At 37.2% G+C, this 27,919-nt stretch overlaps 1 protein-coding gene across 2 annotated transcripts in view; it reads left to right on the top strand.

Moving 5' to 3' along the window:
* The window catches only part of PKHD1 (PKHD1 ciliary IPT domain containing fibrocystin/polyductin), a 770,507-nt gene that overhangs the window by 257,526 nt on the left and 485,062 nt on the right, over nt 1-27,919 (top strand). The window contains exon 36 of one of the 2 annotated variants that reach the window (XM_007484081.2): nt 2,927-3,071. In XM_007484081.2, the coding sequence (XP_007484143.2) occupies nt 2,927-3,071 (145 nt within the window). Of the gene's footprint in view, nt 1-2,914; nt 3,072-27,919 lie in introns of both variants that reach the window. The other variant, XM_016431130.2, reaches the window with a different exon arrangement.

The following is a 27,919-nucleotide window of genomic DNA, read 5'->3' as shown; positions in this document are numbered from 1 at the left end:
GTTTATAGCAATAGTGAAAATATTAGAGACATAATGAGGTACAATGAAAAGAGCCAGGTCTGTAATGAGCAGAAATGGTTAAAATCCAAGTGGGATTACAAATCCTTTATAAGGATTTGATTTGATTATAAATCCTTTATGAGACTCTATTACTCAAAAATCCTCTGAATTTAGGATTAATGTTTTCTCTTGTAGGACTTACATCACTTTCTGGTAATAGCACTTGTCATTTATATCCTTTTGTTTTGCCTAAAATTATCCCAGGATTATGTACTCACAACAGATTTGTAATGCTATTAGATTATAGGATCCTAAAGAGCAAGGAGTACACCTTATTCATCTTTCTATCTCCTTTAACGTAGTGTTTTACACATAGTTGGCATTTCATAAGTCCTTATTGAATGACTAGTAATCAGCAGGAGTTAAGAATATGTGATTTGTTCTTAATTAGTCAATGATCTCTTTATAGATGAACTATTAGAATCATAGTCTCATAGATTTAGAGATGGAAGGACACTTGGAGGTTGTCTAATCCAAATCCTTCATTTTCTAGTTGAAGAGAACGAGGATCAGAGAAATAAGGAAACTTGGTCAAAGTAGCAGGTGGAAACATAACTGCCATAGAAGGAACTGATGAAGTCTGAATCCAGATTGAAGCATACCATTTTTCACTTTATTTCCTCTGTGAATTTTGCTCTAGTAAAAGCGATTTGTCTTCTTTCACAACATTACAAGCAGGGAAATGTGTATTGCATGATAGCACATGTATAAACTACATCATATTACCTGTCATCTCAGAGGAGCATGAATAGCAAAATGTCAGAAAATGATTATTAAAATTGTATCTTTAAAAAGTAGCAGGTAGATTGGCAATAAATGGCACAATTCAAACCCTGGTTCTCTGATTCAAGGTCCAGAACTCTTCCCACTGCATCTCATTGTCTCCTTACTTATGAGATAGCTATTATATAGAAGCACCTCTCTTCAGATTTGGTGGGCAGTTAAGTAAGTGTGTGTTGAATACTGCTTGAACTTTCTGAGCCATTTGCTAAATTTTCACTGTGAATATTTACATTCTGAAATTTGACAATTTAAATCAGGGTTTGATTTATTGTCTTGTTGACTGAATAGACTTAAAAATTGTGGAGGACATGTTAATAATGCAGGCTAAACTCAAAAGTGTGTTGTGAATACATTTTTTTTTTCTTAAGAGCTGGTTGTTAAATGTTTACCAGAATAATATTAACTACAGATATACTTATGCTTCAATATTTCAGTGAAGCCTGGAGTTAAGGTGGGAGAAGGAATTTTGAGGTAAAAGTCAGAAATATGCTGTTTACATTTACTTAAGAGAATCTAATCCTTTCCTTATTCTTATATATGTTTATATATATATATGTGGCCCCACAAAAACAAAGAGAACCTTGGATTTAGACTAAGATCCTTCAATATATATGTATGTGTGTGTGTGTGTGTGTGTGTGTGTGTGTGTGTGTGGAGTGCTTCTTTCTGCAAGTCATAACATGGACCAGAAAGCATTTTTCTTTGATTTGAAAGAGTCCCATAATTTTAGTGTGACACTCTGATATCTTTCATTGCCTTTTCCCCCCCTTTTTGAGGCTATAAGTGCAGTATTGACTCAGCTTGATTCCACTGTTGATCAGCACAGAAGCTTTCACCTGCTTTGATTCTGTCTTGGACTGATTGTTGCTTCTAAGTCAAAATAGTAGTTCCTACTCCAAGTGACTTACCATATTGATACTGAAGTTAATTTAGACACCTGGTTGCCTTGAAACCATACTGCAGCTCAGAACTCCTAATCTTAAGTGATTCCCTTGCCTCTGCTTTCTGAAGTGGCAGGGATTACAGGTGTGTACCACCACCCTTAGCTTTATGGTTTGTTTTTACATCACCAACATTTCCTATATATTTGCCCTTCTTCCTAAAGAGCCATCCCCTTTTAACAAAGAACAAAAAGAATAGAAAAAAGTCTGATGTTATTTGAAGTATTCCATACTTGTGGTCTCTGGTCTTTGCAATGAATGCAGGGAAATGCTTTCTCATGTTGAGTTTTTTGGTTAAAAAAGAAAAAAAATAAATTTCTGAAGGGGGAGAAAGTATGAGTAAGTTGGTGATTTGCTCTCTCTACCTTTATTTTTCTGCCTCTCTTTTTGACCCTCTCATTAATGATATTCCAGGCTATTAGTCTGTCCTGAAGTCAGCTTTTTCCCCCTCTGTATGGGTTTTGTTCAGTGCTACTGAGTGAGTGATCCAAGGAAAAAAGGCAATAATAATACCAAATAAGGTAGAGTGGGAGGAGGGGGTGGGGAAGCACTTGAAAAGAGGAATGTCTCTATAAAACAGGGATACTTGGCAGTAAGAGCCAGTGAAAAATGATACCAATTATATAAAGCAAAATGCCACCCATCAAGCAGAACATTTTAATTCTCACTATTCTCAGCTATTTATTACTTTTTGCACAACTCCCAATACATAGCCCTCAAAATAAAATAAAATAAAATAAAACCTTTAGATCTGCCTCACCCTTCTTCCCAACACTATCAGGTAGAAAGACACCCTCTATTGAGAACAAAAACAAAAGAAACAAATAAGAAACCCTTCCCATGTCTATCCATGAGTTTACAAGAGCCATCATCTGGTTGCAATACATGGACACACTGGGCATTTCTAGGTTCATTTTCTCTTCAGTCTTGATTCCTGTTTTAACTGTTGGATGAAAAGAAAAAAGAGGAAGCAGTTCATGGCATCAAAGATTTAGCCCTTGATCTTAATTTTCTGGTCTCTTCAAAATCCTACGAATGCACCTTCTATGACTGACTCACTCAAACTCATCTGACTTTTATTGGAAAACTAGATTAAATTTTTCTTTTAAAAATGGCCTTTTCTTTCCCAGGACTACTTTCAGCTTCAGGTCTGTCGCAGATGGTCCAGGGCTCACAGTTGGATTCCCCAAGGTTGGCCACAAGATGGCGACAACGTCACAGTGGAGAGCGGCCAAACTTTGCTGCTTGACATCACTACTAGTGTTCTCAGTATGCTGCATATTAAAGGTCTGTAGAGTTTGAGGGGTTGAGGGTATTTTTTCTGTGTGTGTGTGTGTGTGTGTGTGTGTGTGTGTGTGTGTGTGTGTGTGTGTGTGTGTGTGTGGTGTGATTTTAATTTTATTCATGTGGGCCAAGGGATAAGGGTTTTTTTTTTTCCCTTTTGGGGCTTTTTCTTCTTTTTTGGTAAGTTGGAAGACTTGATTGAATTCTTCCTTCCAGGCTCATGGTCAAGAATGTGTGGGGAAAGGGAAGAGGGGAAGCCTTCCTTTTAATTCCAGAGATGAGATCCCAGGGGCATCAAAGTTGGGAGCCCTTTTTCCTGAGTCTTTGGATCCCACTGCCTCCTTAATTTGGCTTCAAGGACAAGAAAACCAATGTGGGCAGCATCCTTATAGAGTGCCTTTGTTTCCAGAACCCTCCTTTGACATGTCTGCCCTGGATGGCTCCCACAACATAGCCAGAAACCCTGAAATTAGTTAGGGTTGCTGTCTTTGAAATTTTTCGCCAAGAGGGCAACTTCCTCCTGCCTTTACCCTGTTAAGGTTTTAATTTTTTGATCCTGTGAAAAGGCAGATCAGTAGGCTTCTTTATTGAAAAATAAGCATGAATTTAGAGTTAGGGTTAGGGTGAGGATTAGAGTTTAGGAGGCTAGAAACTTGGAAGAGAATGAGGATGCAGGGGTAAGCTCAGCCACTGGCTTTCCTCTGGCTTTTTTGTCTCTTTGCCTTGGTTTTCTCATCTCGGTTAAATAAGTAGATATACCTCTGCTTGGTGTAATGAAGAATAGTTCTTTTAACCCTTATTTTCGATCTTAGAATCAATATTATATATTGGTTCCAAGGCAGAAGACTGGTAAGGGCTAGGTAATGGGGGGTAAGTGCCTCACCAAGAATCTCACATTAGTATCTGAGGTCAAATTTGAACCTAGAAACTCCTGTCTCTAGGCTTGGTTTTCAATCCACTGAGCCACCTGACTGCTTCCAAGAACAAATATTTTAAATGACTGAGTCAATTCAATTCTATTTGTGTTAATAAACATTGGTTAAGGGCCCACTCTGTGCCAGGTACAGTGTTAGGCTTTGGAGATTGTGACCACATTGAAACAGTCCTTGGCCTCAAGGACCTTGTGTTCTTTATGGAATACTGGCAGATAAAAATGCTTGGGAAATTGGAGTGATTTTGGAAACGTGATAAAACTTTTTATCCAGATGCAAAGTTTTAGTATAACCATATACCAAAAATATAAACATATCTGCTTCCTGTGTAATATATAAGGCTACAGTAGCCTCTAAATGATTTATTGGTGGCCTATAAGGCAAGACATTTTTTCAAACTATGTCCCTAAAGCTGTGATATTCTTAAATATTAAGAAGACTTTTTCAGCCAAACTGGTTAATTAGTCCTCATTAGGACAGTCAAAGTAGTTGGCCTGCCAGCTTGGGCTCTGGGCCCTCCTCTTTTTGTAGGTCTCCGCATATGTGTAGCCAGTGGCTAAGGGAGTCTTCCTTGTTGACAGCTGCCCACCGCCTAGGGGCTATGGATGATAGAGTTAAGTGACCCCCTGGAAACAGCAGTTCAGAGAAAAGAAAGTCTGTAGAGACCCTTAGCCAAAGGGCTCTTCCTTTTAGAGAATTATAATCCCTCCAAGGGGCTTGGGCAAGGCAGGAGTTCTAGCATCTCCGGATTGTATTCAGAGAGCCATTTGGGAGTTTTTAATAAAAAAAAAAGTTGCCTAGTCACACCCCAATTTGACAACTAACCTCTGTCCTAAAGTGAAAAAAGGTATTGAATGTGTGTGTGTGTGTGTGTGTGTGTGTTTGTATGTGTGTGTGTGTGTGTGTGAGAGAGAGAGAGAGAGAGAGAGAGAGAGAGAGAGAGAGAGAGAGAGAGAGAGAGAGAAAGAGTTGGAATTTGTCTTCTGATTCTTTTCAAGTTCAAGTTTAGAAGTGAATGAAATGCTCAACTCAAAAAGTCTTTTACCTTCCAGTAAATGTTTTTGGCAATTATCTGGCACTTTCACCTGATGACCCAAATAGGTTATAATCAGACTGAGAAGTTTCCAGATCACATGGAAGGGAGGAGAGATAATTAGGGGTATGGAACAAGTTGGAAGGAATGCAACAAGGGGAGGGGGGAACTAAAACAGGTAGAAATTAGATGTAAGAATTTAAAGAACATCACCCTGAGATTTCATTACAGATATTGGTGGTATCATGGTATCCTAGTAGCTCTCTGATTGGAAGGAAACATTTGTTTGATTCAGTCTTTTGTAAGTGGCCAGAGCTGTGCTAAACATTGAGATAATATGAGAAGTTAGTCTCCTGCCCTCAGGTAGCTTACAATGTCTTTGGAGAGAGAAAGATACAAGCATGGTACTCATAAAAAACAACACTAGGCAGTTAACATTTAAGTGTTTGTATGTGTATTATTACAGAAGATAAATACTACTACTACTATTAGCTAGGACATATATATATATATACATATATATATATATATACATATATATATATATATATATAGTTCTTTACAGTTTGCAAAGTGCTCTACAAATATTACATTATTTTGTTCTTACAACAATCTTGGGAGGTAGCTGCTAATATTATCCCAATGTATTGTTTACTCATTTCAATTATGTCTAACTCTTTGCGACAGCATTTGGGGTTTTCTCAGCAAATATACTTGAGTAGCTTTCCATTTCCTGACTTGACCAGTATCTATTTTATATCTATGTATATCTCTCTCTCTCTCTCTCTCTCTCTCTCTCTCTCTCTCTATATATATATATATATATATATATAATAGATATGGGGCAATAGATACTAGATTTATATTTATCTATATAATAAAATAGATACTAGGCAAGTCACTTAACTATATATAATCTATATTATATAATCTAGTCTATATGTTATATGATATGTAATCTATTTAATAGATACTTTCCCAATATCTATATCAAAGTATCTGAGGTTGGATTTGAACTCAGGTCCTCCTGACTCCAAGACTGATACTTTATCCACTGTGCCACCTAGCCACCATTTTACAGATGAGACACTAAGATAGACAGAGGTTAAATGACTTGTCTCTTGTCCCATAGCTAGTAAGTGTCAAAGGCTGATTTTAACTTAGGACTTCTTAATTCAAGGTCTGACTTTATCTCCACTGATGTTGCACTATTTATAACTATATGGAGTCACTATATGAGTAGTAGTGAAAGAGAGAAGCAAGGAGATCAAGCTTTAGTTAGACTTTGCAATATTCCTAGGACTTGAAAAGATGTAGAGGCTACAGAAAAGCACAGTCATACTATTCAGGTAACTAGGTAGTTTATTAGATAGATTTTGGACTTGGTGGAAGGAAGAGGTGAAGTTCAATCCTGCCTCAGGCACTGGCTAACTGTGTGATCCTGAGCAAGTCACTGAATCTTAGTTTTCTTATCCATCATCTTTTCTTTCCCAAAAGAAACCAGATAGAAGAATGTAAAAATGAGTTCACAGAGTTGTTATGATGATCAACTGTGATTATATATGACAAATACTTTACAAACTTCAAAATACTTTGCTAATGTTAGCTGCTAGTTTTGTTGTTAATTATTATTCTAGAAGAGGGCTTATATGTCGTGAGGCTGCTAAGTGGCACTGCCAATCTGGTCTGGAAGTCAGAAAGACCTGAGTTCAAATGTAACACCCACTGGCTCTGTTTATCTCGGTTTCCTCAATTGCAAAATGAAGGTGATGATAATAATACCTATCTCTCAGTATTTTCATAAGGATTAAATGAAATAATATTTGTAAAGAGATTAGCACAGTGCCTGGCACATGGTAACAACTTTATAAATGTTGGTTATTTATTAATTTTATCATCTAGTCCAATATTTTCATTTTATAGTTAAGGAAACCAAGGCTAAGTATTTTATTCAAAATCAATTGCTAGTAAGTAACAGATTTGAATCCAGGTTCTTAGATCCTGAATCCATTATTCTTTTTACTACACCAAGATGAATCCTCTGCACCGTGTGTGTGTGTGGGTGTGCATGTGTGCATGTGTGTGTGTGTGTGTGTGTGCATACGCATGCATATGGGCACACATTGTGTCTCCATAAGACATGACAACTAATTTCATGATAGAGGTTTCCACAGAAAACACAAAAGGAACAAGGGAAAGAAAAAATGTAAGTCCCTAATAAAATAGACATATTTTATGAAATGTATTTGTAAAATATTTATAAATATTTATATTTATAAAATACACACATTCTTCAGTTGTATAGATATCTGCCACATGCTTGATAATTACAATACAAAGGAGAGAACCTCTTGGGGTCATATTGTCTATTCTCCTGTTTCTTCGCAGAACTACAGGTGAACTAACCTAGACACAAAGCTATATGTTGACCTATTCCTAAAGATCTATCTATAGCCCTCCTTAGTCCCCCAATTCATATAGACCCATGTTTTTTAATCTTGTTGCTGTTGGGTTTAAATTCATTTCCCTTGTTCTATCCAAAGTGGAGTCAGTCACTATCATAGCCAGACATGCATTCAAAGGGTATTTTATTCATAGAGTCACTTGTCAGCTGTCTGTTCTTTAGGTTAAGTATTGGCTTCATTTAGACTAAATGTTAGTCACATTTCCCTGTAAGCTCTTTTTCCTCAATCCTTTGGCCATTTTGTTTATTTCCCTCTAGACAGGACTGATACTGAGTCTGTTGAGAGGAACAGAAGAGGGAGAAGCTAAGATGGAGTTAAGTTTAGTTTTTGCTTATGTCCTCGACCCCAAGAGACATGAAGACAAAATTGAAATGGGTTTTGCTCTCCACCATAAGAATATAGTTAAACCAACAGAAAAGAAATAATAGGGGTTGCTAGGTGGCACACTGGATAGAGCTCCAGGCCTAGAGTTGGGAAGACTTGAGTTCAGATCTGACCACAGGTACTTCATAGATCAGAAATTTTCTCAGCAGGTCACTTAACCTTTGCTGCCTCACCTTGCCACTCTTCTGTCTTAGAAATGATAAAACAGAAAGTAAGGGTTAAAAAAAGAAATATAGAGTAAATTCAGTAGAGTGGAATGGAGGTCAACACTAATAACTGGAGAAATCAGGAAAGGCTTCCTGTAAGAGGAAGTATTGAGAGGAACCTCAGCCAGAGCTAGCGATGTCAATGGGCAAAGGTGACAAGGAGAACATTCCAGATATATGGAACTCATCTCCTTTGTGCAAAGAAACTATTTCAATTAGCAACAACAAGAGAGAAGCTATTATGAATGAAAGGAAAGTACAAGAAATCTATGGATTTCAGCTGATACCACTTTAAGTGGGATAGCTTTTACAGAGGCATCTTTGAAATTTTACTAGTCCTATCCCATAATATTGCTTGGCAATAAAAATTATTATATCTGGCATTCATATAATTCTGAGTGGTGATGTTCATGGCAGAGACATGAAGTTGAGGCAAGAAGTATGAAGAAGATGACAGATCCTCATTTTCACTCCTATTCAAATTACTCAGACTAGAACCCTGATTTCACTGGGAATTTATGAGGAAAATCTCTCTATGAATTCATTTGTTGTTCAGTCATTTTTCAGTCATGTCTGACTCTGTGATACCATTTGGTATTTTCTTGGAAAAGATAGTATAGTAGTTTGTCATTCTCTTCTCCAGTTAATTTTACAGATGTGGAAACCGAGGCACACAGGGTTCAGTGATTTGCCCATAGTCACACAGCTAGTAAGTGTCTGCAGCCAGGTTTGAACTCAAGAAGATGAGTTTTCTTGACTCTCTTTCTGGTGCCCTATCTGCTGTGTTGCCTTGCTGACCCTATTCTCTATGAATGCAAATGAACAATTTCTTTGCAGCTTTTTTTAAACCCTTATTTTCTGTCTTGGTAACAGCTGTTATGTTGTACAGAACAGGATTATGTACTGACTCCTGAAACACTCTACCAGAAACTTCCCTGCAGGTTAGCATTGGTCATTGCTTTGTTACTAATTCATTAGTCTAATTAAAAAAATTATAACTCTTATTTTCTGTCTTAGCAACAATTTTAAGACAGAAGAGCAAATGTGGGTAAGTGCCTTGCCCAGAGACCAATGACTAGAAAATATCTGGGACTAGATTTGAATTCAGGTCCTCCTGACTACAAGCCTCATGCTCTATTCACTTTGCCACAGAGTTGCCCCTACTTTGCAACTTTTAAGTCATATGGAACTGCCTGGGTACACTGAGAAATTAAACAACTTGTCCAGAATCACACAACTGGTATGTATCAGAGGTAGGACTTGAACACAGGTCATCCTGACTCAGAGGCCACATGCCCATTATACCATTAAAAGAATACATATCGAGTAGTAATATCATTAGAACAAAATATTTCTAATTCATATATTCTATTACTTATAAATTACAAATAGAATAAAAGTATTCTATTACCTATAATTGATAACAGTAGCTAGACTTGGACCAGGAAGAATTGGAGTCATCCCAGATACTTACTAGCTTTGGAATCCTAGGCAAGACCCTCATCCTCTTTGGGGCTCACCTCCCCCATCTGAATAATGAAGAGAATGAGCTCACTATCCTCTATGGCCCATTCCAGCTCTAAATCAATGATTTTTTGATGTTTTCATTTTATGTGCAGGTAACAGGACCTGAATAGTGATGGAGGAATGGGTGCTGCTGGTTAATTCAAGTGAATTCTCTTGTGTTCCATCCCAGTGTGGGACTGTTTAGTTTTTTTCCTCCAAAACTCAGGTTCTCTGCCTTATAATTTTGCTTTCCTGATTTTTTTCAAAACAGTATTTCAGTGAGATTCACTTCTTCATGGCATACTTTACTTATTGACACAGAAAATTTTAGATTTAGAGCTGACAAGAATGTTAGCATCTACCTATTCCATCCCCTTCATTCTATGTCTGAGAAAATGGCAGCCTACAGTACTTAAGACACTTTCTCAAGGTCAGACAATTAGCAAGTTGTTAGTTTCCCCATCTGTGAAATAGATGAAACAATAGAATTGTCTATTTTCTCTCTTTGTATTCCCAGGGCTTAATGGCACACAGTATGTGCTTAATAAATTTCAATTGATTGATTGATTGATTAAAGAGCCTACCCAAGCCCTCTCTGGCCTCTGGTTAACATAACAGTTTCCCTTCCTATCAATACCTCCATTAACTATATTCTTTCTCTCTAATACACATGTAAATACTTTCTATAGCTTATAAAATTCACTATTGAAAGGCAAGGTGATTCCTTCCTCGTGATGATGACCATCACTGTCATTGTCAACTATACTCTATTTTTCTGTGTTCTTTATACCCATTCTACATCATAAAATTTAATTGAATGAAATCTTATTTATTTTTCTGAAAAAAATTCACCAATTTGGAAAAAAATTCATCAAACATGGAAAATGCCAACCCTAAGTTATTTTAGAAGGCTATAACCATTGAAAAATAAGATCTTCTAAGTGATGAATCTTTCCAGCTGTACCTTTATTTATTAGGAACAGCTTGGTGGTGAAGTGGATAGAGAGTCAGGCTTGGAGACAGAAAGACCTGAGTTCAAATTTGACCTTAGATATTTCCTAGCTGTATGACCCTGGGCAAATCATTCAATGTCAGCTTGCTTCATTTCTATCATCTAAAAAACTGAAGATTAATAGTACCTACCCCCCAGGGTTATTATGAAGATCAAATGAGAAAATGATTCTAAAGCACTTAGCACAGAACCTGGCACATAGTCAATGCTACATAAATGTTGGCAATTATTGATATTATTATTAGTATTATTATTAGTATCATTACAATCATTCTTCATGGTGTTTTAGGTCATGTTGTTTCATTCTAAATGTGTGTGTTGAAAGAAGGAAAGAAACATTTATTACTAGGTGCTAGGGTAGTATGTTAAGTATTTTATAAATAATCAAATGCTACATTATGATCATCCCCACTTCACAGTTGAGGAAATGAAAATCTGCATAAATGACTTGCCCAGGATCACACAGGGAGCAAGTGTCTGAGGTCAGGTTTGAACTCTTGTCTCCAGGCTCTTATCCACACAGCCACCTAGCTATCTCAGACATGAATAGAACCTACAATTTCACTGATACAGAGAAATCTAAAATGAGAAAATTCCCTCTATAAATGTAGGCTAACAACTTATTTTCAATCTATTTTTCTGAAAAGGGAGGCTTGGTGGCACAGTGGATAGAGTACCAAGTTTGGATTCAGGGAGACTCATCTTCCTGAGTTCAAATCTGGCCTTAGACTCTACTTACCTTCCTACCTTTGCTGTTTTGTCTTAGAGTTGTTACTAAGAAAGAAGGTAAGGGTTTAAAAATAAACAAAAACCCAATTAATTGAAACAAAAGCCTAGATAGGACCACTAAGAGCTATAATGATTTCTGGGCTTTTATAATCTCTCCCTGCTTCAGTTTCCCAATCTGTAGAATTAAGATATTTACTGTACTTTATGGTTTACAAAGTCCCTCCAGCTGTTAAGTTTAGATCCTATGAAATTCATCTTGCTACAAATCTTCAGTTGGAACAGACTTCAAGGGCCATATAGGCCATACTTCTCTAAGAGATGAGGAAACTGAGGCTTGGGAAATGTAAGCCCAAGCTCAGAGGCAGGATTTGGGCCTCATGCTATATCCCCGTTTTCAGAAGTCAGGTATCCAAATGGTTAATGATAGCAATACTGAGAAGTGGGATCTGTGGATCAGAAGACCTGAATTTTTTGTCTTCAATTCTATCATGAGTTATTGTGGGACTTTGAAACTTTGATAACATTTAGTGCCTTGGTGTTCTCCATTTTTATAATGGAATTGGCACTTTTTACTTCTTTTTTTATTTGGTAGCAGAGAGAGATTAATTAGAAAGATTTTTGTGTATAAATTTTTAGGGGCAATTAAAAAAAGAGAATAAAATCCGGAGTTGGACTCATATTTTAATGCCATATGCACTGAATAATAAAAATTTCCAGTTTACTCTTCAACTAATGATAAGTGGTCCAGCTACCTTTCTTATTATTGCATATTTTAACTTAGGGTCCAGAAACTGTTCTCTCTCTGTCCCCTATAACTATATCTTTTGTGGGGCAAGAGGGGAGAAGGGGTCCTGTTAAACACAGAAGAGAATTAGTTCAATCAATTAATACAAAAGAATTGTGATGGAATTAGGCCTATTGCCTTGGTTAACTGAACATAAAAGAAACATTTTTATATATAAATATATATATATATATATATATATATATATATATACATATAACATTCTTTTATATTCAGATGCTCAATGACCATAGGCATATCAGAATGAAAATTTATTATTTTTATTCCTAGCAATTATGATAAGACTTAGCAGTAAAGTAAGACTGTCACCCTCTTGTCAGTGCCAAGAAACAGGTCCTGAGATGGGACCTTAGGTGCATGATCTGTAGTTACTGGGCAAGCATGCAATGTGAGCTAAGGATATGATTAATGCCTTTGTCATTTTTCCCCTCTGATTCTGTATAGGAACATAGAGCAGAAGAGAAAGCTGGAGGACTAAGTAACTAAGATTGGAGTAAAAACTCTAGGGTAGATAGGAAATAAGAACAAAGTAATGACAATGATCCTCCTCCCCACTTTTTCTTGCTCTGCCTCATCACATAATGGAGTACAATTAAAAAATAAATTCTATCCTTGACTAATTAGTGTGAATGGCAAATTAATCAATAAATATTTGTTAAGTGTCTACAATGGGGAAAGACATAGAAACTTAGTTTATCAGATTTAATTAGACTGAATTTGGGACTTATAGCTAACGTAATACCTTGTAAAACAGAATAAGCATGTAAAAAGTATCTAGATTGGAAGAGTAAATCAAAACTAATCAGTTTTATTATTTATAAGAGGAAGGGATTTGCCTAAATAATTTCAAAGGACTCATCCAGTTCTTTTTTCTATCTATCTATCTATCTATCTATCTATCTATCTATCTATCTATCCATTGATCTATCTATCTGTCATCCATCTATCTATCTATCCATTGATCTATTTGTCATCTATCTATCTATCTATCTATCTATCTATCTATCTATCTATCTATCTATCTATCTATCTGTCTTTCTGTCTGTCTGTCTGTCTGTCTGTAAGTCTGTCTGTGTATCTATCTGTCTCTCTTATCTATCCATCTATCCATCCATCTGTCCAGCCAATCCATCCATCTATCTACCTATGTCTGTCTATATAATCTAGCTATCTAAACTATGTATGTATGTATGTATATATATGTATCTGTCTGTCTGTGTATCTATCTATCTGCCTATCTATCTATCTTTCTGTCTATCTATCTATCTATCTATCTATCTATCTATCTATCTATCTATCTATCTATCTATCTATCTGTTTGTCTGTTTCTCTGTCCGTGTATCTGTCTGTCTATCATCTATCTACCTACCTATCTATCTATCTATCTATCTATCTATCTATCTATCTATCTATCTATCTGTCTGTCTGTCTCTGTCTGTCTCTGTCTGTCTGTCTATCTATCTATCTGTCTGTCTGTCTCTGTCTGTCTGTCTGTCTATCTATCTACCTATCTGTCTGTGTATCTGTCTGTCTATCATCTATCTATCTATCTATCTATCTATCTATCTATCTATCTATCATCTATCTGTCTGTCTGTCCGTCTGTCTGTCTATCTATCTATCTATCTATCTATCTATCTATCTATCTATCTATCTATCTATCTATCTATCTATCATCTATCTTTCTATCTGTTTGTCTGTGTCTGTCTGTCTGCCTATCTATCTTTGCAGCTAGATGGCTTAGTAGATATAACTCTGGGCCTGGAATCAGGAAAACCTGAGTCCATATCCAGGCTCAAACACTTAATTGCTATGTGATCCTGGGAAACTCACTTTAACCCTCTTTGCCTCAGTTTCTTCCTTTGTAAAATGCACTAAAGAAGGAAATGGCAAATCACCCCAATATCTTTGCCCAGAACATCCCAAATAGGGTCATGAAGCATCAGAAATAACTGACATGATTGAACAATACATATATATGTGTATATATATATATATATAAAACATATGCATACATGCAAATTATAAAAATATAAATCTATACATATATATGTATAGATTTAGTTGGAGTATAGGGATAGAGGATGAAAAGAATTCTGAACTGAAATAGAGGATGGAGAGTTGCGAACTACTCATATAATGATCTCACTTCCTTATTTCCTTTAGACTTCATGGACATAGCAGGGAGAGAATAGATTTCAAATATAAGTGAATGCCTACAGACTCCATTTTCACTCACCTGATTCTGAGTTTGTCATCCTAGGCATGCCACAGATCAGTCTAGAATTCTTGTGTGAGCCTAAGCTATTTGAACTGTTCTAGCATTGAAGTGAAAAAAAAAAAAAAGAACTTTGTCTAATACTCTCCTGGGTTTCTGGTTGAAGATAAAAGTTTGCTGTCATTTGGAAGGGGCTCAAGGATTTCTCAAAAAGCAGTGAGTGCTGTGCCCAGTATAGTCTTTTCTAACCCAATGACTGTGCACTTCTTACCTTCTAGTTAGTAATGAACTAACATCAGAAACAGCAGGTGCTTACTTTAGATAACTCTTTACAAGTCATTGATCTGGAAATGTTGTCAGATAGGACTTCCCTAGGGTAGCATTTGTTGTTTCCCTGTGCACTGAGGCACTGTATGGTGGCTAGGCAAATTAGCCTATGCCTATAGGTTCAAGGCTGGAAAGATATTAGGCTGGAGTCTGAAGGAAATTAAGTTGAGGGCAACTTGGAATTTCCAGAAAAGTTGGATGTACAACTTGCTCTCCTACTGTCATTGCTCTTACATTAGTAAATGGGGGAAAAGAACAGTGGTGCTTTCCCAGGGCAGTGACATTTATTGGAGACTGATCAACTCTAAAGTGTCTAAAAAAAAAAAAAGGGAAGTTGGTAGAAGTACATGGACAGAACTAAAATTAGGTCTCAATTCACCTGCCCCTCCAGCCACTTTTTCTGTGGATTACTTCCTCTCTCTAAATTCCAGGTTGGGACTGGGTTGAGGTTTACTGGCCACATAAAATAAGGAATGCTCCTAAACTGAGTGTTTTTATTCTAGCTTGGCTTTTTTTCCTACCAGAGAACTCTGTGCTGACAAAAATGTTTCCCTTAAGTGCTATTTGTTAGGAGAGCCTAAGTTTCAGATCACTGATTTTGTTTTTATTGTGGGGTTTTCCAATATTGCCCATTTCTGATGGAAATTCCAGGTTAATTAATGAAATATTCCATGGCTTCCATCCTGGGGAGAGGTATGGTGTGTGTATGTGGGTATGCATATATCTATATGCTTCCGCCATGTATCCTGAGAACATTTTGCCAGCAATTTCTAGTTCATATTTTCTTTTTTTAATCAGGCAGAGACATTACAATTAAAATACCGTTAAAGTGATTCTGGCAAGTATTGCAATAAGCATGTTTTTTAATTAAAGGAAGAACAGGGGAGATGCATAAACAGTACCAGCTAATGGGAAAATTTTTTTATCCGATATCTATTTTAATTGAAATGAAAGAGGGGAAAAAAAGTAGCAGTGCTTATATACATGCATGGCTGCTGTCCCAGGTTGTGGGGATTTAGGTGTGCCCAGGCTTGATTAATTAGTAGCCAGGCAGAGCTTCCATTCCGTTGCCCCCAAACCGTAAAGCCTGATTTATGCCTCATATCCTCCATGAATATGTGAGGGCTCGGGCATCTATTTCCTGAGCTGCTGGTGGATAGGATTATAGAGCGTGGACTGAGCTCTCGGGGGCTCTCGTTTGCCAGCCAAATTGATTTTCCGCATCTTTGGCAGGGGACAAGCCCACCTCGAAGGCTTCCTAGGCTGTGCTCCACTAGATCAGGCACAAATCTAATCCGGATTCCAGTAACAAAAGGGAACTGAATGCATCCCCATCAGAGCTCTGGCTCTGGGCTTAAGTTACCTTCCTCAAACTCTCCTTTCCCACCAACCCTGAGTAAAGTAGTCCTTGCATGCTCAGACCAGAAGGACATCTAGTGCTCTTCTCTGTCTTCTTTTCTGCAGGTAGAACTACATGCAGTACTTAGACCATCCTGGATGGATGGTGGCCTCTATAATTGTGAAAGGAAAGGAAATTCCACAAAGATTATGGGATCCTAGACCTAGAGCTAGAAGAAATCTTGGAGTTCACCTAATTCAGTTTTCAAATTGATTAGAAACTGAGGTGACTTACCTCTAATCAAAAGGATGGTAAACATCAGAAATGAACTCAAGCCCACCTGGAGTCCTCTAACTCAAGAATCAATTTTGTTTTGTTGTTGTTTTTTCTCCCTTTCATTGTACCAAACCAAGTTTTTGTTTTGACTATTTAGCAATTGTGATGATGAGAGATTTTTAAAATGTTGGACTGGATATGCAATTTTGTTGGTAAAGGGAAGGAGGGAGAAGCTTCCTTTATCTTGCAGACTTGTAATTGCTCTAGAAAGAAGACAGTAAAAGAAAGAAGGAAGTACACAAAGGAAGTAAGGAAAGAAAGAAGGAATGCAGGAAGAATGGAAGGAAGTAATGAAGGAAGCAAATAAACTTTTATTAAACATATATGTTAGCAATATAGATACATATATAAGCAAAAATAAAGAGATTCCACCCTAATGGAGCTTATATTCTAATGGAGGAAGACAAAACATATAAAAGATGGAAAGGGGAAAGGCTGTGGAGATATTTTGTTGGAAGACATGGTTTTGAAGTTGAGGCAATCAGTTCTACTGGAAAGAGAATGAAGGCAGGCTAGCTTTTGCTCATCTATGAAATGGAATCTCCAGGAGAAATTTACCACTAGAAGTGGGGTGGGCCTTGCAGAGATGTTCTATGGTGAGTAGGCACTGAGGGAATTTCAGCATGTGCCATCAGTAGAGGGGTTATAGTTGCATAGATTTTTATTCCAGAGGAAATCAGAAACATTGCCTCGGAGACAATGAAAGGTTAAGTGACTTGTCCACAGTCACATAGATATTATGTATTAGGTGGGGTTGAACCCAAGTCTTACCCTCTATCCATTATACAATACTGTCTCTTAAGGAAAAAAAAATACATTGCTACTTTTTTTCAAATAGAAATTTAAAAATAGTCAAGAGACCATGCCAGTACTCCTTTAAACATTATTTTTCTTTTGGATTACCCTCCCCCCCCCCCTTAGCTTTTGGGTTACCAGTTATTCCGGGTTTTCTACTACTCTAATTGCTTCTCCTCTCCCATCATATGGCTTGTCTTCCTCTTAAGTTCTGTATTTGACCCCCTTGTCTTGCCATTTTATATTTCATTCTTTTAGTGGTTGTCATTTGGTCAATAATTATATTATAGGGTAACTGTGCCCAATGCTGTGTTAGGTGAAATAAGCAGCATCAAAGGAGGGAGAATATACTTAGTAGGGTTGGGGGAAAGAATGGCATGACTATTCTTTATAAATTTATCATTCAAAGACCTTGATGTTCCCTTTTGCAAGAGAGAGAGAGCTCAGTTCTCTACATAAGCAAATGATTGTCTCTGTTGCCCTTAACCCTATTTTGTCTCTGTTCTCTACTCCAACATGCTTCTCTTTTCAGGTTCATTCCACCTTCCCCTGCAAGGTATGCTCTATTTGTTGCTGTTCAGTCATTTCAGCCATGTCTGACTCTTCGTGACCTCATTTAGGATTTTCTTGGTGAATATAAAACCACTCCAGTCAGACACAACTAATTGGGCTAAACAACAATAAAGCTTACTTACATTTGGCACCCTTGAACACAATGTATATTCCAAACTACTTTTAATGACTTACATAGGATATCCTATCATCCATCTGTGTGTCTTTTCTCTTCTCCCATGTCTTTTCACTGTATTTTTCCCATGCACTCTCTCTCTCTCTCTCTCTCTCTCTCTCTCTCTCTCTCTCTCTCTCTCTCTCTCTCTCTCTCTCTCTCTCTCTCTCTCTCTCTCTCTCTCTCTTCTCTCTCTCTCTCTCTCTCTCTCTCTCTCTCTCTCTCTCTCTCTCTCTCTCTCTCTCTCTCTCTCTCTCTCTCTCTGTCTCTCTTTCTCTCTCTTCATACTTTTTTTGGCTTTCCTCATGACAGAGCTCAGATCCCAACTTTCATAGGAGACCTTTCTCTATCCTCCCAGCTCTAATAGTTTTCCTTTCCTTTTCCTCTTATTCAATATGTATCTTGTATGTACCTACTTTTTTTTTTTTACATATCATCTTTCCCATTAGACTATAAACTCTTTGGGGGGAGAATAGTGCTTTTTTTAACCCTTAACTTTCAGTCTTATAATTGATAATAAGTATCAGCTCCAAGACAGAAGAGCAATAAGGACAAGGCAATTGGGGTTAAGTGACTTCCCTGGGGTGACATGGCTAGTACATGTCTGAGGTTAGACTTGAATCCAGTAGACCCTGTTTCTAGGCCTGACTCTCCACTGAGTCACCTAGCTGCCCCAGGGAAGTGTTTTCCCTCTTCTTTTTATCCCTAGTACTCAGCCTACCACCTGGTATTTTAAGTACATACTAAGTAATGACTGAATGACTTCTTAAAGCTACTTCACTCCTGTTGCTTCCTTTGTTCCAATAGGAATAATAAGAGTAGCTCACCTTAATGGACCACTTTAAAGTTTGCAAAATATATTTATCACAAACACACTATGAAGTCACTAACAACAAAAACAATACTAATAGGGAGAATTTTATGTACTTTAAGCTTTGCCAAGGACATTATGCATACTATTTTGCTTGATCTTCACCCAGACCCCTGTGGGGTGGGTGCTATTTTCTCCATTTTATATCTATTTCCTGTTGTGAAGTATAAAAAGCGATAATATTTGTAAAGTGTTTTGAAGGCCTTAAAAGAATAATGTAAGTTCTAATTAGTCATGGCTAATATATTTAAATTCTATGCTATTATTAATTTATTTATATTTGTTAAGGTTAAAAGGAGATAGTATTTGTAAAGTGTTTTACAGACATAAAAAGAATGACATAAGTTCTAACTAGCTATTATTTATATTTTTGTTGTTGTGAAGGATAGAAATAGATAATATTCATGAAGGGTTTTGTAGACTTTAAAAGAATAATGTATGTTCTAATTATTAATATATTTAAATTTGATTCTATTATTAATATATTTGTTCTTATTAAGGACAAAAGGAGGTAATATTCATAAAGTGTTTCACAGACTTTAAAAGAATGATGTAAATTCTAACTAGCTATTATTAATGTATTTAAATTCCATTTTTCAAAACACTCCTTAGTTGCAAATAAATTGATTTAACTAAGTGGAAGAACTGAGTCTCAGCCAAGTTCAGGAGATAATTAGACATTTTTCTCTTTAGAAATTAAAGATGGGGGCAGCTGTGTGGCTCAGTGGATTGAGGGACAGGTCTAGAGACAGGAGGTTGTGGTTTCAAGTCTGGCCTCAGCTTTCCTAGTCTCATACATTCCTAGCAATATGACCCTGGGCAAGTCACTTGACCCCCATTGGCTAGCCTTGGAACCAATACATAGTATTGATTCTAAAATGGAATGTAAGGGTTTAAAAGAAACAAAACAAAGAACCTATAGAATATTTTGCTCTTAAAAAAATTAAGAGTAGATCTATCAACTTTTAGTATATCTGAAGGAGCAAAGTATTCTATCTGTTCTTTTTTTTTTCCTAAAACTCTTATCTTCCATCTTAGAATAATTACTGTATATTGGTTCCAAGACAGAAGAGCAGTAAGGGCGAGGTGCTGATTGCCCAGGGTCACACAGCTAGGAAGTATCTGAGCCCAGAACCTCCAATCCACTGATTTACCTAGCTGCCTCCTATTCTATAGATTCTTGATGTTTCCTCCTTGAAATACTCTAGTAGGTAGGTGGTCTAAGAACAGGGTCATAGTCTTTCTTCTAGTTTGTTTCTTTCAAATTTCAGACTATTTCTTGTTCTTTTATTTTCACCTTCTCTATAATGTACAAAGTATATAACAACATGAGACATAACACTTTTATGGCATATGGTTTTTGTATTTTTGCCAAGGGAGAACATAGTTCAAACTTTGTGCTTTTTGCTTTTAAAAACAATTTAATTGAGGATTACAGAGAAGGCCTACCTTCTATGATGATGTCTATGGAGTTGATTTTTGTTGATTCTATGACAGTATCTCTCATAGGTCTCCTTTTTTTTTGAAATCACACAACTACCCCTCTAGTGCAGGCCTTTATCACCTGTCACTTAAACTATTTTAAAAAATTATTTAGTCAATTTAGAACATTATTTGTTGGTTACAGGAATCATATTCTTTCCCTCCCCGCTCTCCCCCTTCCCATAGCTGACTCACAATTTCACTGGATATTACATGTGTCCTTGATCAGAACCAATTTCCATGTTGTTGGTGTTTGCATTAGGATGTTCATTTAGAGTCTACATCCCCAGACATATCCCCTTGACCCATGTAATCAAGCAGTTATTTTTTTTCTGTGTTTTTACTCCCACAGTTTTTCCTCTGAATGTGGATAGTGTTCTTTCTCATAGATCCCTGCCGTTTATTCAGGATCACTGCACCACAACTAATGGAGAAGTCCATAACATTTGATTGTGCCACAATGTATCAGTCTCTATGTACAATGTTTTCCTGGTTCTGTTCCTTTGGCTCTGCATCACTTCTTGGAGGTCCTTCCAGTTCACATGGAATTCCTCCACTTTATTATTCCTTTGAGCACAATAGTATTCCATCACCAACATATACCACAATTTGTTCAGCCATTCCCCAATTGAAGGTTATCCCCTCATTTTCCAATTTTTTGCCACCATAAAGAGAGCACCTAAGAATATTCTTGTACAAGTCTTTTTCCTTATTATCTCTTTGGGGTACAAACCCAGCAGTGCTATGACTGGATCAAAGAGCAGACATTCTTTTATCGCCCTTTGGGCATAGTTCCAAATTGCCCTCCAGAATGGTTAGATCAATTCACAACTCCATCAGCAATGTATTACTGTCCCAAATCTGCCACATCCCCTCCAGCATTCATCTGTTGCTGTCATGTTAGCCAATCTGCTAGGTGTGAAGTGATACCTCAGAGTTGTTTTGATTTGCATCTCTCTGATTATAAGAGATTTAGAACACTTTTTCATGTGCTTATTAATAGTTTTGATTTCTTTAACTGAAAATTACCTGTTCATGTCCCATTCCCATTTATCATTTGGAGAATGACTTGATTTTTTGTACAATTGATATAGCTCTTTATAAATTTGAGTAATTAGACCTTTGTCAGAGGTTTTTGTTATGAAGATTGTTTCCCAGTTTGTTGCTTCCATTCTAATTTTGTTTGCATTGATTTTGTTTGTACAAAAACTTTTTAATTTGATGTAGTCAAAATTATTTATTTTACATTTTGTGATTTTTTCTAACTCTTGCTTGGTCTTAAAGTCTTTCCTTTCCCCAAAACTTGACATGTATACTATTCTGTGGTCACCTAATTTATTTATTGTTTCCTTCTTTATATTCAAGTCATTCACCCATTCTGAGTTTGTCTTGGTGTAGGGTGTGAGATGTTGATCCAAACCTAAACTCTCCCACACTATCTTCCAATTTTACCAGCTAGTGTGTTTTGGTTCCCAAAACTGGGATCTTTGGGTTTATCATAGACTGTTTTACTGAGGTAACTTACTCCAAGTCTGTTCCACTGATCCTCCTTTCTGTCTCTTAGCCAGTACCATATTGATTTTGATGACCACTGCTTTATAGTATAGTTTGAGATCTGGGACTGCAAGGTCACCTTCCTTTGCATTTTTTTCATCATTTCCCTGGATATCCCTGATCTTTTGTTCTTCCAAATGAACTTTGTTTTGGTGTTTTCTAATTCAGTAAAAAAAGTTTTTTGGTAGTCCAATGAGTATGGCATTAAATAAGTAAATTAATTTGAGTAGGATTGTCATCCTACCCATGAGCAATTGTAGTTTTTCCATTTGTTTAGATCTAGTTTTAATTGTGTGGCAAGTGTTTTGTAGTTGTCTTCATATAATTCCTGTGTTTGTCTCAGCAGATAGATTCCTAAGTATTTTATATTGTCTAGGGTGATTTAAAATGGAATTTCCCTGTCTAATTCTTGCTGCTGAAATGGGTTGGAGAAATATAGAAATGCTGATGACTTATGTGGGTTTATTTTGTATCCTGCAACTTTGCTAAAGTTGTTGATTATTTCCACTAGCTTTTTAGTTGATTCTCTAGGATTCTTAAAGTAGACCATCATATCATCTGCAAAGAGTATTATAGCTTGGTCTTATCATTGCCTATTTTAATACCTTCAATTTCTTTTTCTTCTCTAATTGCTAGTGCTAATGTCTCTAATACAATGTTAAATACTAGAGGTGATAATGGGCATCCTTGTTTCACTCCTGATCTAATTGGGAAGTCTTCTAGTTTATTCCCATTGCAGATGATGTTTGCTGATGGTTTTAGCTATATACTGTTAATTATTTTTAGGAAAGGCCCTTCTATTCCTATGCTTTATAGTGTTTTCAATAGGAATGAGTGTTGCATTTTATCAAAGGCTTTTTCTGCATCTATTGAGATAATCATGTGATTTTTGTGAGTTTGCTTGTTAATATGATAAATTATGTGGATGCTTTTCTTAATATTGAACCATCCTTGTATTCCTGGTATAAATCCCACCTGGTCATAATGAATAACCCCCATGATGACTTGCTGGAGTCTTTTTGCTAGTGTCATATTTAAGATTTTTGCATCTGTGTTCATTAAGGAGATTGGTCTATAGTTTTCTTTCTCTGTTTTTTACCTGCCTGGCTTTAGAATCAGTACCATATTTGTGTCATAGAAGGAATTTGGTAGAACTCCTTCTTTGCTTATTCTGTCAGATAGTTGTATAATATTGGGATTAGTTGTTCTTTAAATGTCTGATAGAATTCATTTGTGAATCCATCTGGTCCTGGGGATTCTTTCTTAGGAGTTCTTTGATGACTTTTTCAATTTATTTTTCTGATATGGGGTTGTTTAGGTATTCTATTTATTCCTCTGCTAGTCTAGACAATTTATATTTTTGTAAGCATTCATCTATGTCACCTAGATTGCCATATTCATTGCCATATAATTGGGCATAATAATTTTTAATGATTGCCTTAATTTGCTCTTAATTAGAGGTGAGGTCTTCCTTTTCATCATGGATACTATCAATTTGGTTTTCTTCTTTCCTTTATTTTTAATTAGATTGACCAGTACTCTGTCTATTTTATTTGTTTTTTCAAAGTACCAGCTTCTAGTCTTATTTATTAAATCAATAGTTCTTTGACTTTCAATTTTATTAATTTATCCTTTGATTTTATGATCTCTAATTTAGTCTTCATCTGAGGATTTTTAATTTGTTCACTTTCTAGTTTTTTAATTTACATGTCCAATTCATTGACCTCTGCCCTCCCTAATTTGTTAATATATTAATTCGAGGATATAAATTTCCCCCTGAGTACTGCATCTCATAGATTTTGAAATACTGCATTTGCTGCATCCCATAGATTTTGAAAGGATGTATCATCATTGTTGTTTTCTTCAGTGAAATTATTGTCTCTATGATTTGTTCTTTAACTGATTTTGGAGTATCACATTGTTTAATTTCCAATTAATTTTTGGCTTCTCCATGTACCCTTACTAATTATTATTTTAATTGAATTGTGGTCTGAGAAGGTTGACTTTATTATTTCTGCTCTTTTGTACTTGTTTGCAATGTTTTTATGCCCTAGTACATGGTTAATCTTTGTGAATGTACCATGTACTTCTTAAAAGAAGGTTTATTCCTTTTTGGCCCTTTTTATTTTTCCCCACATATCTACTAACTCTAATTTCTCTAAGATTCCATTCTCTTCTCTTACCTCTTTCTTATTAATTTTTTGGTTTGATTTATCTAGTTCAGATAGAGGAAGGTTCAGGTCTCCCACTAGTATAGTTTTTCTATCTATTTCATCCTTTAGCTCCTCTACTTTCTCCTTTAGAAATTTGGATGCTATGCCATTTGGTGCATACATGTTGAGTACAGATATTTCCTCATTTTCTATACTGCCTTTTATCAGGATGCAATTACCTTCCCTTTTTTACCTTCCTCTTTTAACTAGATTTATTTTTACTTTGGCTTTGTCAGATATCATGATTGTGACTCCTCCCTTCTTTTTAGCAGGGGATGCCCAATAGATTTGGCTCCACCCTCTTACTTTCACCCTATGCATATCTACCTTCCTCATGTGTGTTTCTTGCAGACAGCATATGGTAGGGTTTTGGATTCTAATCCACTTTGGCATTCACTTGCATTTTATGGGTGAGTTCATTCCATTCACATTCAGAGTTATGATTACTAGCTCTGTATTTCCCAGCATTTTGATTTCTACTCCTGGTCCTGCCTTTTTTTCTTTCACTATTTCCTTCTAAACCAATGTTTGTTTTTAATCAGCCCCCCTAGTCCCCACCCTTATTTTACTCCTCTTTCTACCTCCCTCCCTTCTTATCCCCCCCTTATTTTCCCTGAAGTCTTTCTAAAATTACCCCCCGCCCCCTCCCTCTCTTTCACTGCTTCCCTCCCCACCAGTCTGTTTGTTACCCTTCTACTCCCCTATAGGGCTCAAATCTGTTCTCTGCCCCAATGTATTGGATTGTTATTCTCTCTTTGGGTCAATTTCATAGCACATAAGAGTTGAGTATTTCCTATCTCAGACCTCTTTACCCTTCCAGTGTATTGATGTTCTCCCCCTTCCCACCATGAGCTTTTTTGTGACATATAAATTTAACCCCATTTGTTTCTTTTCCCATTTCTTTTAATATTAACCTATTTTAGCTCGTTTTATATATACATATATATATATATATATGCAGACACATGTGTATGTATTTATGCATGCATATATCTATATACCTATTTATATCTTGTCCTTTCATCCTATACAGTTTGTCCCTGTTCCCTCTAAGTGTACTTCTTTTAGCTGCCCAGGTAATAACAACAGTTTTTTAAGAGTTACCAATGGCCTTTTTTCTTATAGGGATACATATCATTTTAACTTATTGAGTCTCTTAAAAAATTGTTGTTGTTGTTGTTTTGTTTTTCTTTTTTCCCTCTTTTTAAATTATCTTTTGATGATTCTCGAGTTTTGTGCTTAGACATCAAATTTTCTGTTCAGGTCTGGTCTTTTCTTTCCAAATTCTTGGAATTCTTCTGTTCTGTTGAATGACCATACTTTCCCTTGTAAGAATATAGTTATTTTCGCTGGGTAGTTGATTCTTGGTTGTAGACCTAGTTCCCTTGCTTTCCAGAATATCATATTCCAAGCCTTTCAGTCCTTCAGTGTGGATTCAGACAGATCCTGCATTATCCTCACTGTGGTTCCATGGTATCTGAATGACTTCTTCTTGACAGCTTGTAATATCTTTTCTTTGGTCTGATAGTTCTTGAATTTGGCTATAATATTCCTGGGTGTTGTCAGTTGGGGATTAAATACTGGAGGTGATCTGTGGATTCTTTCAATCTCCACTTTTCCCTCTTGTTCTAGGATATTGGGGCAGTTTTCTTGAATAATTTCCTGTAGTATGATGTCCAGGCTTTTTCTTTTGGCATGGTCTTCTGGTAGACCAATGATTCTTAAATTGTCTCTCCTTGAACGATTTTCTAAATCTTCTGTTTTGTGAATGAGATGCTTCATATTTTCCTCAATTTTTTTCATTCTTTTGGTTTTGTTTTATAGTGCCCTGCTGCCTTGTGAGGTCACTTAATTCTAGTTGTTGTATTCTGGTTCTTAAAGACTGGATTTCATCCCTGGCTTTTTGGTCATCCTTTTCCTTCTGGTCTGATTTTCTTTGGAGGTCATCTTTCATCTTCTTTACCTTGTCTTTCATCTCCTTGTTCAGATCTCTCATCTTCTTCACCTGTAATATTTACTGGGAAAGGAAATGGGGGGATTGAAAAAATGGGAGATAAATGTGAGGTTTGTAGCAGGGTATGGAGGAGTTGAGGGGAGAGAGGGAATTTTGCTTGGTGAAACAAAGGAGAGAGATGCCCCCTGCCGAGAGGAAGCATCAGGGGTCTGAGTAAAACTGTTTGTTGTTGAATGACTGAACTGATGTTCAGCTCCCTCTATGCCCAGAAGAGATAGTCCACTTATTTGACTGAGAATTCAAATAATATTAAGTTTAATAACTAGTTGGGATTTGAGTTTTTCCTCAGCTTCAGTGCTAAGGCCAGGCCCCAGAGGCTGGCAGAGGGTTTCTCTCAGTCCTGTCTACTCTATATCAGTCCTGCTTTGTCTAATTCAGAATCTTAGCAGTAGAAGAAAGCAAACAAGAACAGTTCTAACTTTCAGAAGTTATTGGGCCTGAATCTTTGGGTTGAACCAAGAAGAGGCACACCACAGCAGACTGGGCTGAACAAGCTCCTTCCTCCTTCCACCCCAGGAAGGAAGTCAAGACTGTCAGGAAGGAAGTGCTAGTCACAAGACCCAAATGCCACTCCCAGTTGCCCCTTCCCTTACCAACTGTCATTCTTGTTTTCCTTTCCACACACCTCATCTTTCATCTCCTTTGCCTCGCTTTCCAGCTGGTTGATTTTGGCTTTCAAGACACTATTTTCTGTTTCCAGATGACTTATCTTAGTTTTTAAGTTCTTTTCCCAATTGTCTTCAGCCTCTCTTAATTGTGTTTTGAATTGCATTTTGAGTTCTTCCAAAGCCTGTATCCAATTCACTGGGAGTTCTGATTTTTCCTTTGCTGATCCCTCCCCCTCTGTTTTGTTCGCTCTTTGCTTGTTACCTGTACAGAAGTTGTCTATTGTAATTTCTTTCTTCTTTTTTCTGTTGTTTGCTCATATTTATGCCTACTTTGCTCCCCATATTTGTCTGTGCTCTTGCTCCTCTCATTTTTTTTGTTTTGGGGGTTTCTGTCAGTCTCCCCTCTTGGAGCTTTTTCAAATCTCTCAGCTCTCAGTACAGGCTCTGGGGGAGGAATGTTGGCTTCCCTATCCTCTGGAGGCTTTTGATCAGATTAAGTTCAACTGGGTTGGGCTGTATGTGCTCTGAGGCCAAAAACTCCTGGAAGGCTGGAGCCAAATGGCAGATCTCAGCCACCCAGGTCTCTCCAGTTCTCTCCAGCTGCTTCCCTGCTGCCTGCGTTCCATGCTCTGAGCCTGGAACAGCCCTGTCCACAAGGTACACCCTCTAGACAAGTGACTTTGCTTGCCCAGAGGTTCCTGTCCTCGTGGGAGGCCCTGCACTTTAGGGGAGGAGGGGTCCTGGGCCCCCTGAGCTATGAGTACTCCTGATTGGATTAGGTTCAACTGGGTTGGTCTGGATGTGCCCAGAGCAAAAATCTCCGGTGACATTGGAGCCAAATGGAAGGACCCAGCCCCCCCCCCGGCTGGCAGCTCTTTGATCTCTCTCTGGCTGTTTCCCTGCCACCTGTGTTGGACTCTCTGAGCCTGGCACAGCCCTGCTCACAAGGTACACCCTCCAGACCAGCACCTTTGCCCGCCCAGAGGTTCCCACTGCAGCTGGGGGCTCAGTGCTCTGGGTTGGGGGGGAGGTGTCCTGGGACCTTCCTTCTGCCTTCCTCTTAGACCCCAGTGTTCTTGGATTCTGGCTTTTGTGGGGGCATACCTTTTGAATTGAGTCCAGAAGGAGGGTTTCCCTGGCTCTGTTCTGTTGTTAGTTTGAATTTCAGTCCCCTAGGAGCATTCAGTTTGTGATCGGTAAGGAAGAGTTTTCAGAGGTCTGAACTTTTGCTGCTTCTAAGCCGCCATCTTGACTCCACCTCCCTGGATTCAGACATTTAATCCCCATTGCCTAGCC

Source organism: Monodelphis domestica, chromosome 2 (genome assembly GCF_027887165.1).
Source record: "Monodelphis domestica isolate mMonDom1 chromosome 2, mMonDom1.pri, whole genome shotgun sequence".
NCBI classification, from domain to species: Eukaryota; Metazoa; Chordata; class Mammalia; order Didelphimorphia; family Didelphidae; genus Monodelphis; species Monodelphis domestica.
This window is presented reverse-complemented; position numbering and strand designations above follow the sequence as displayed.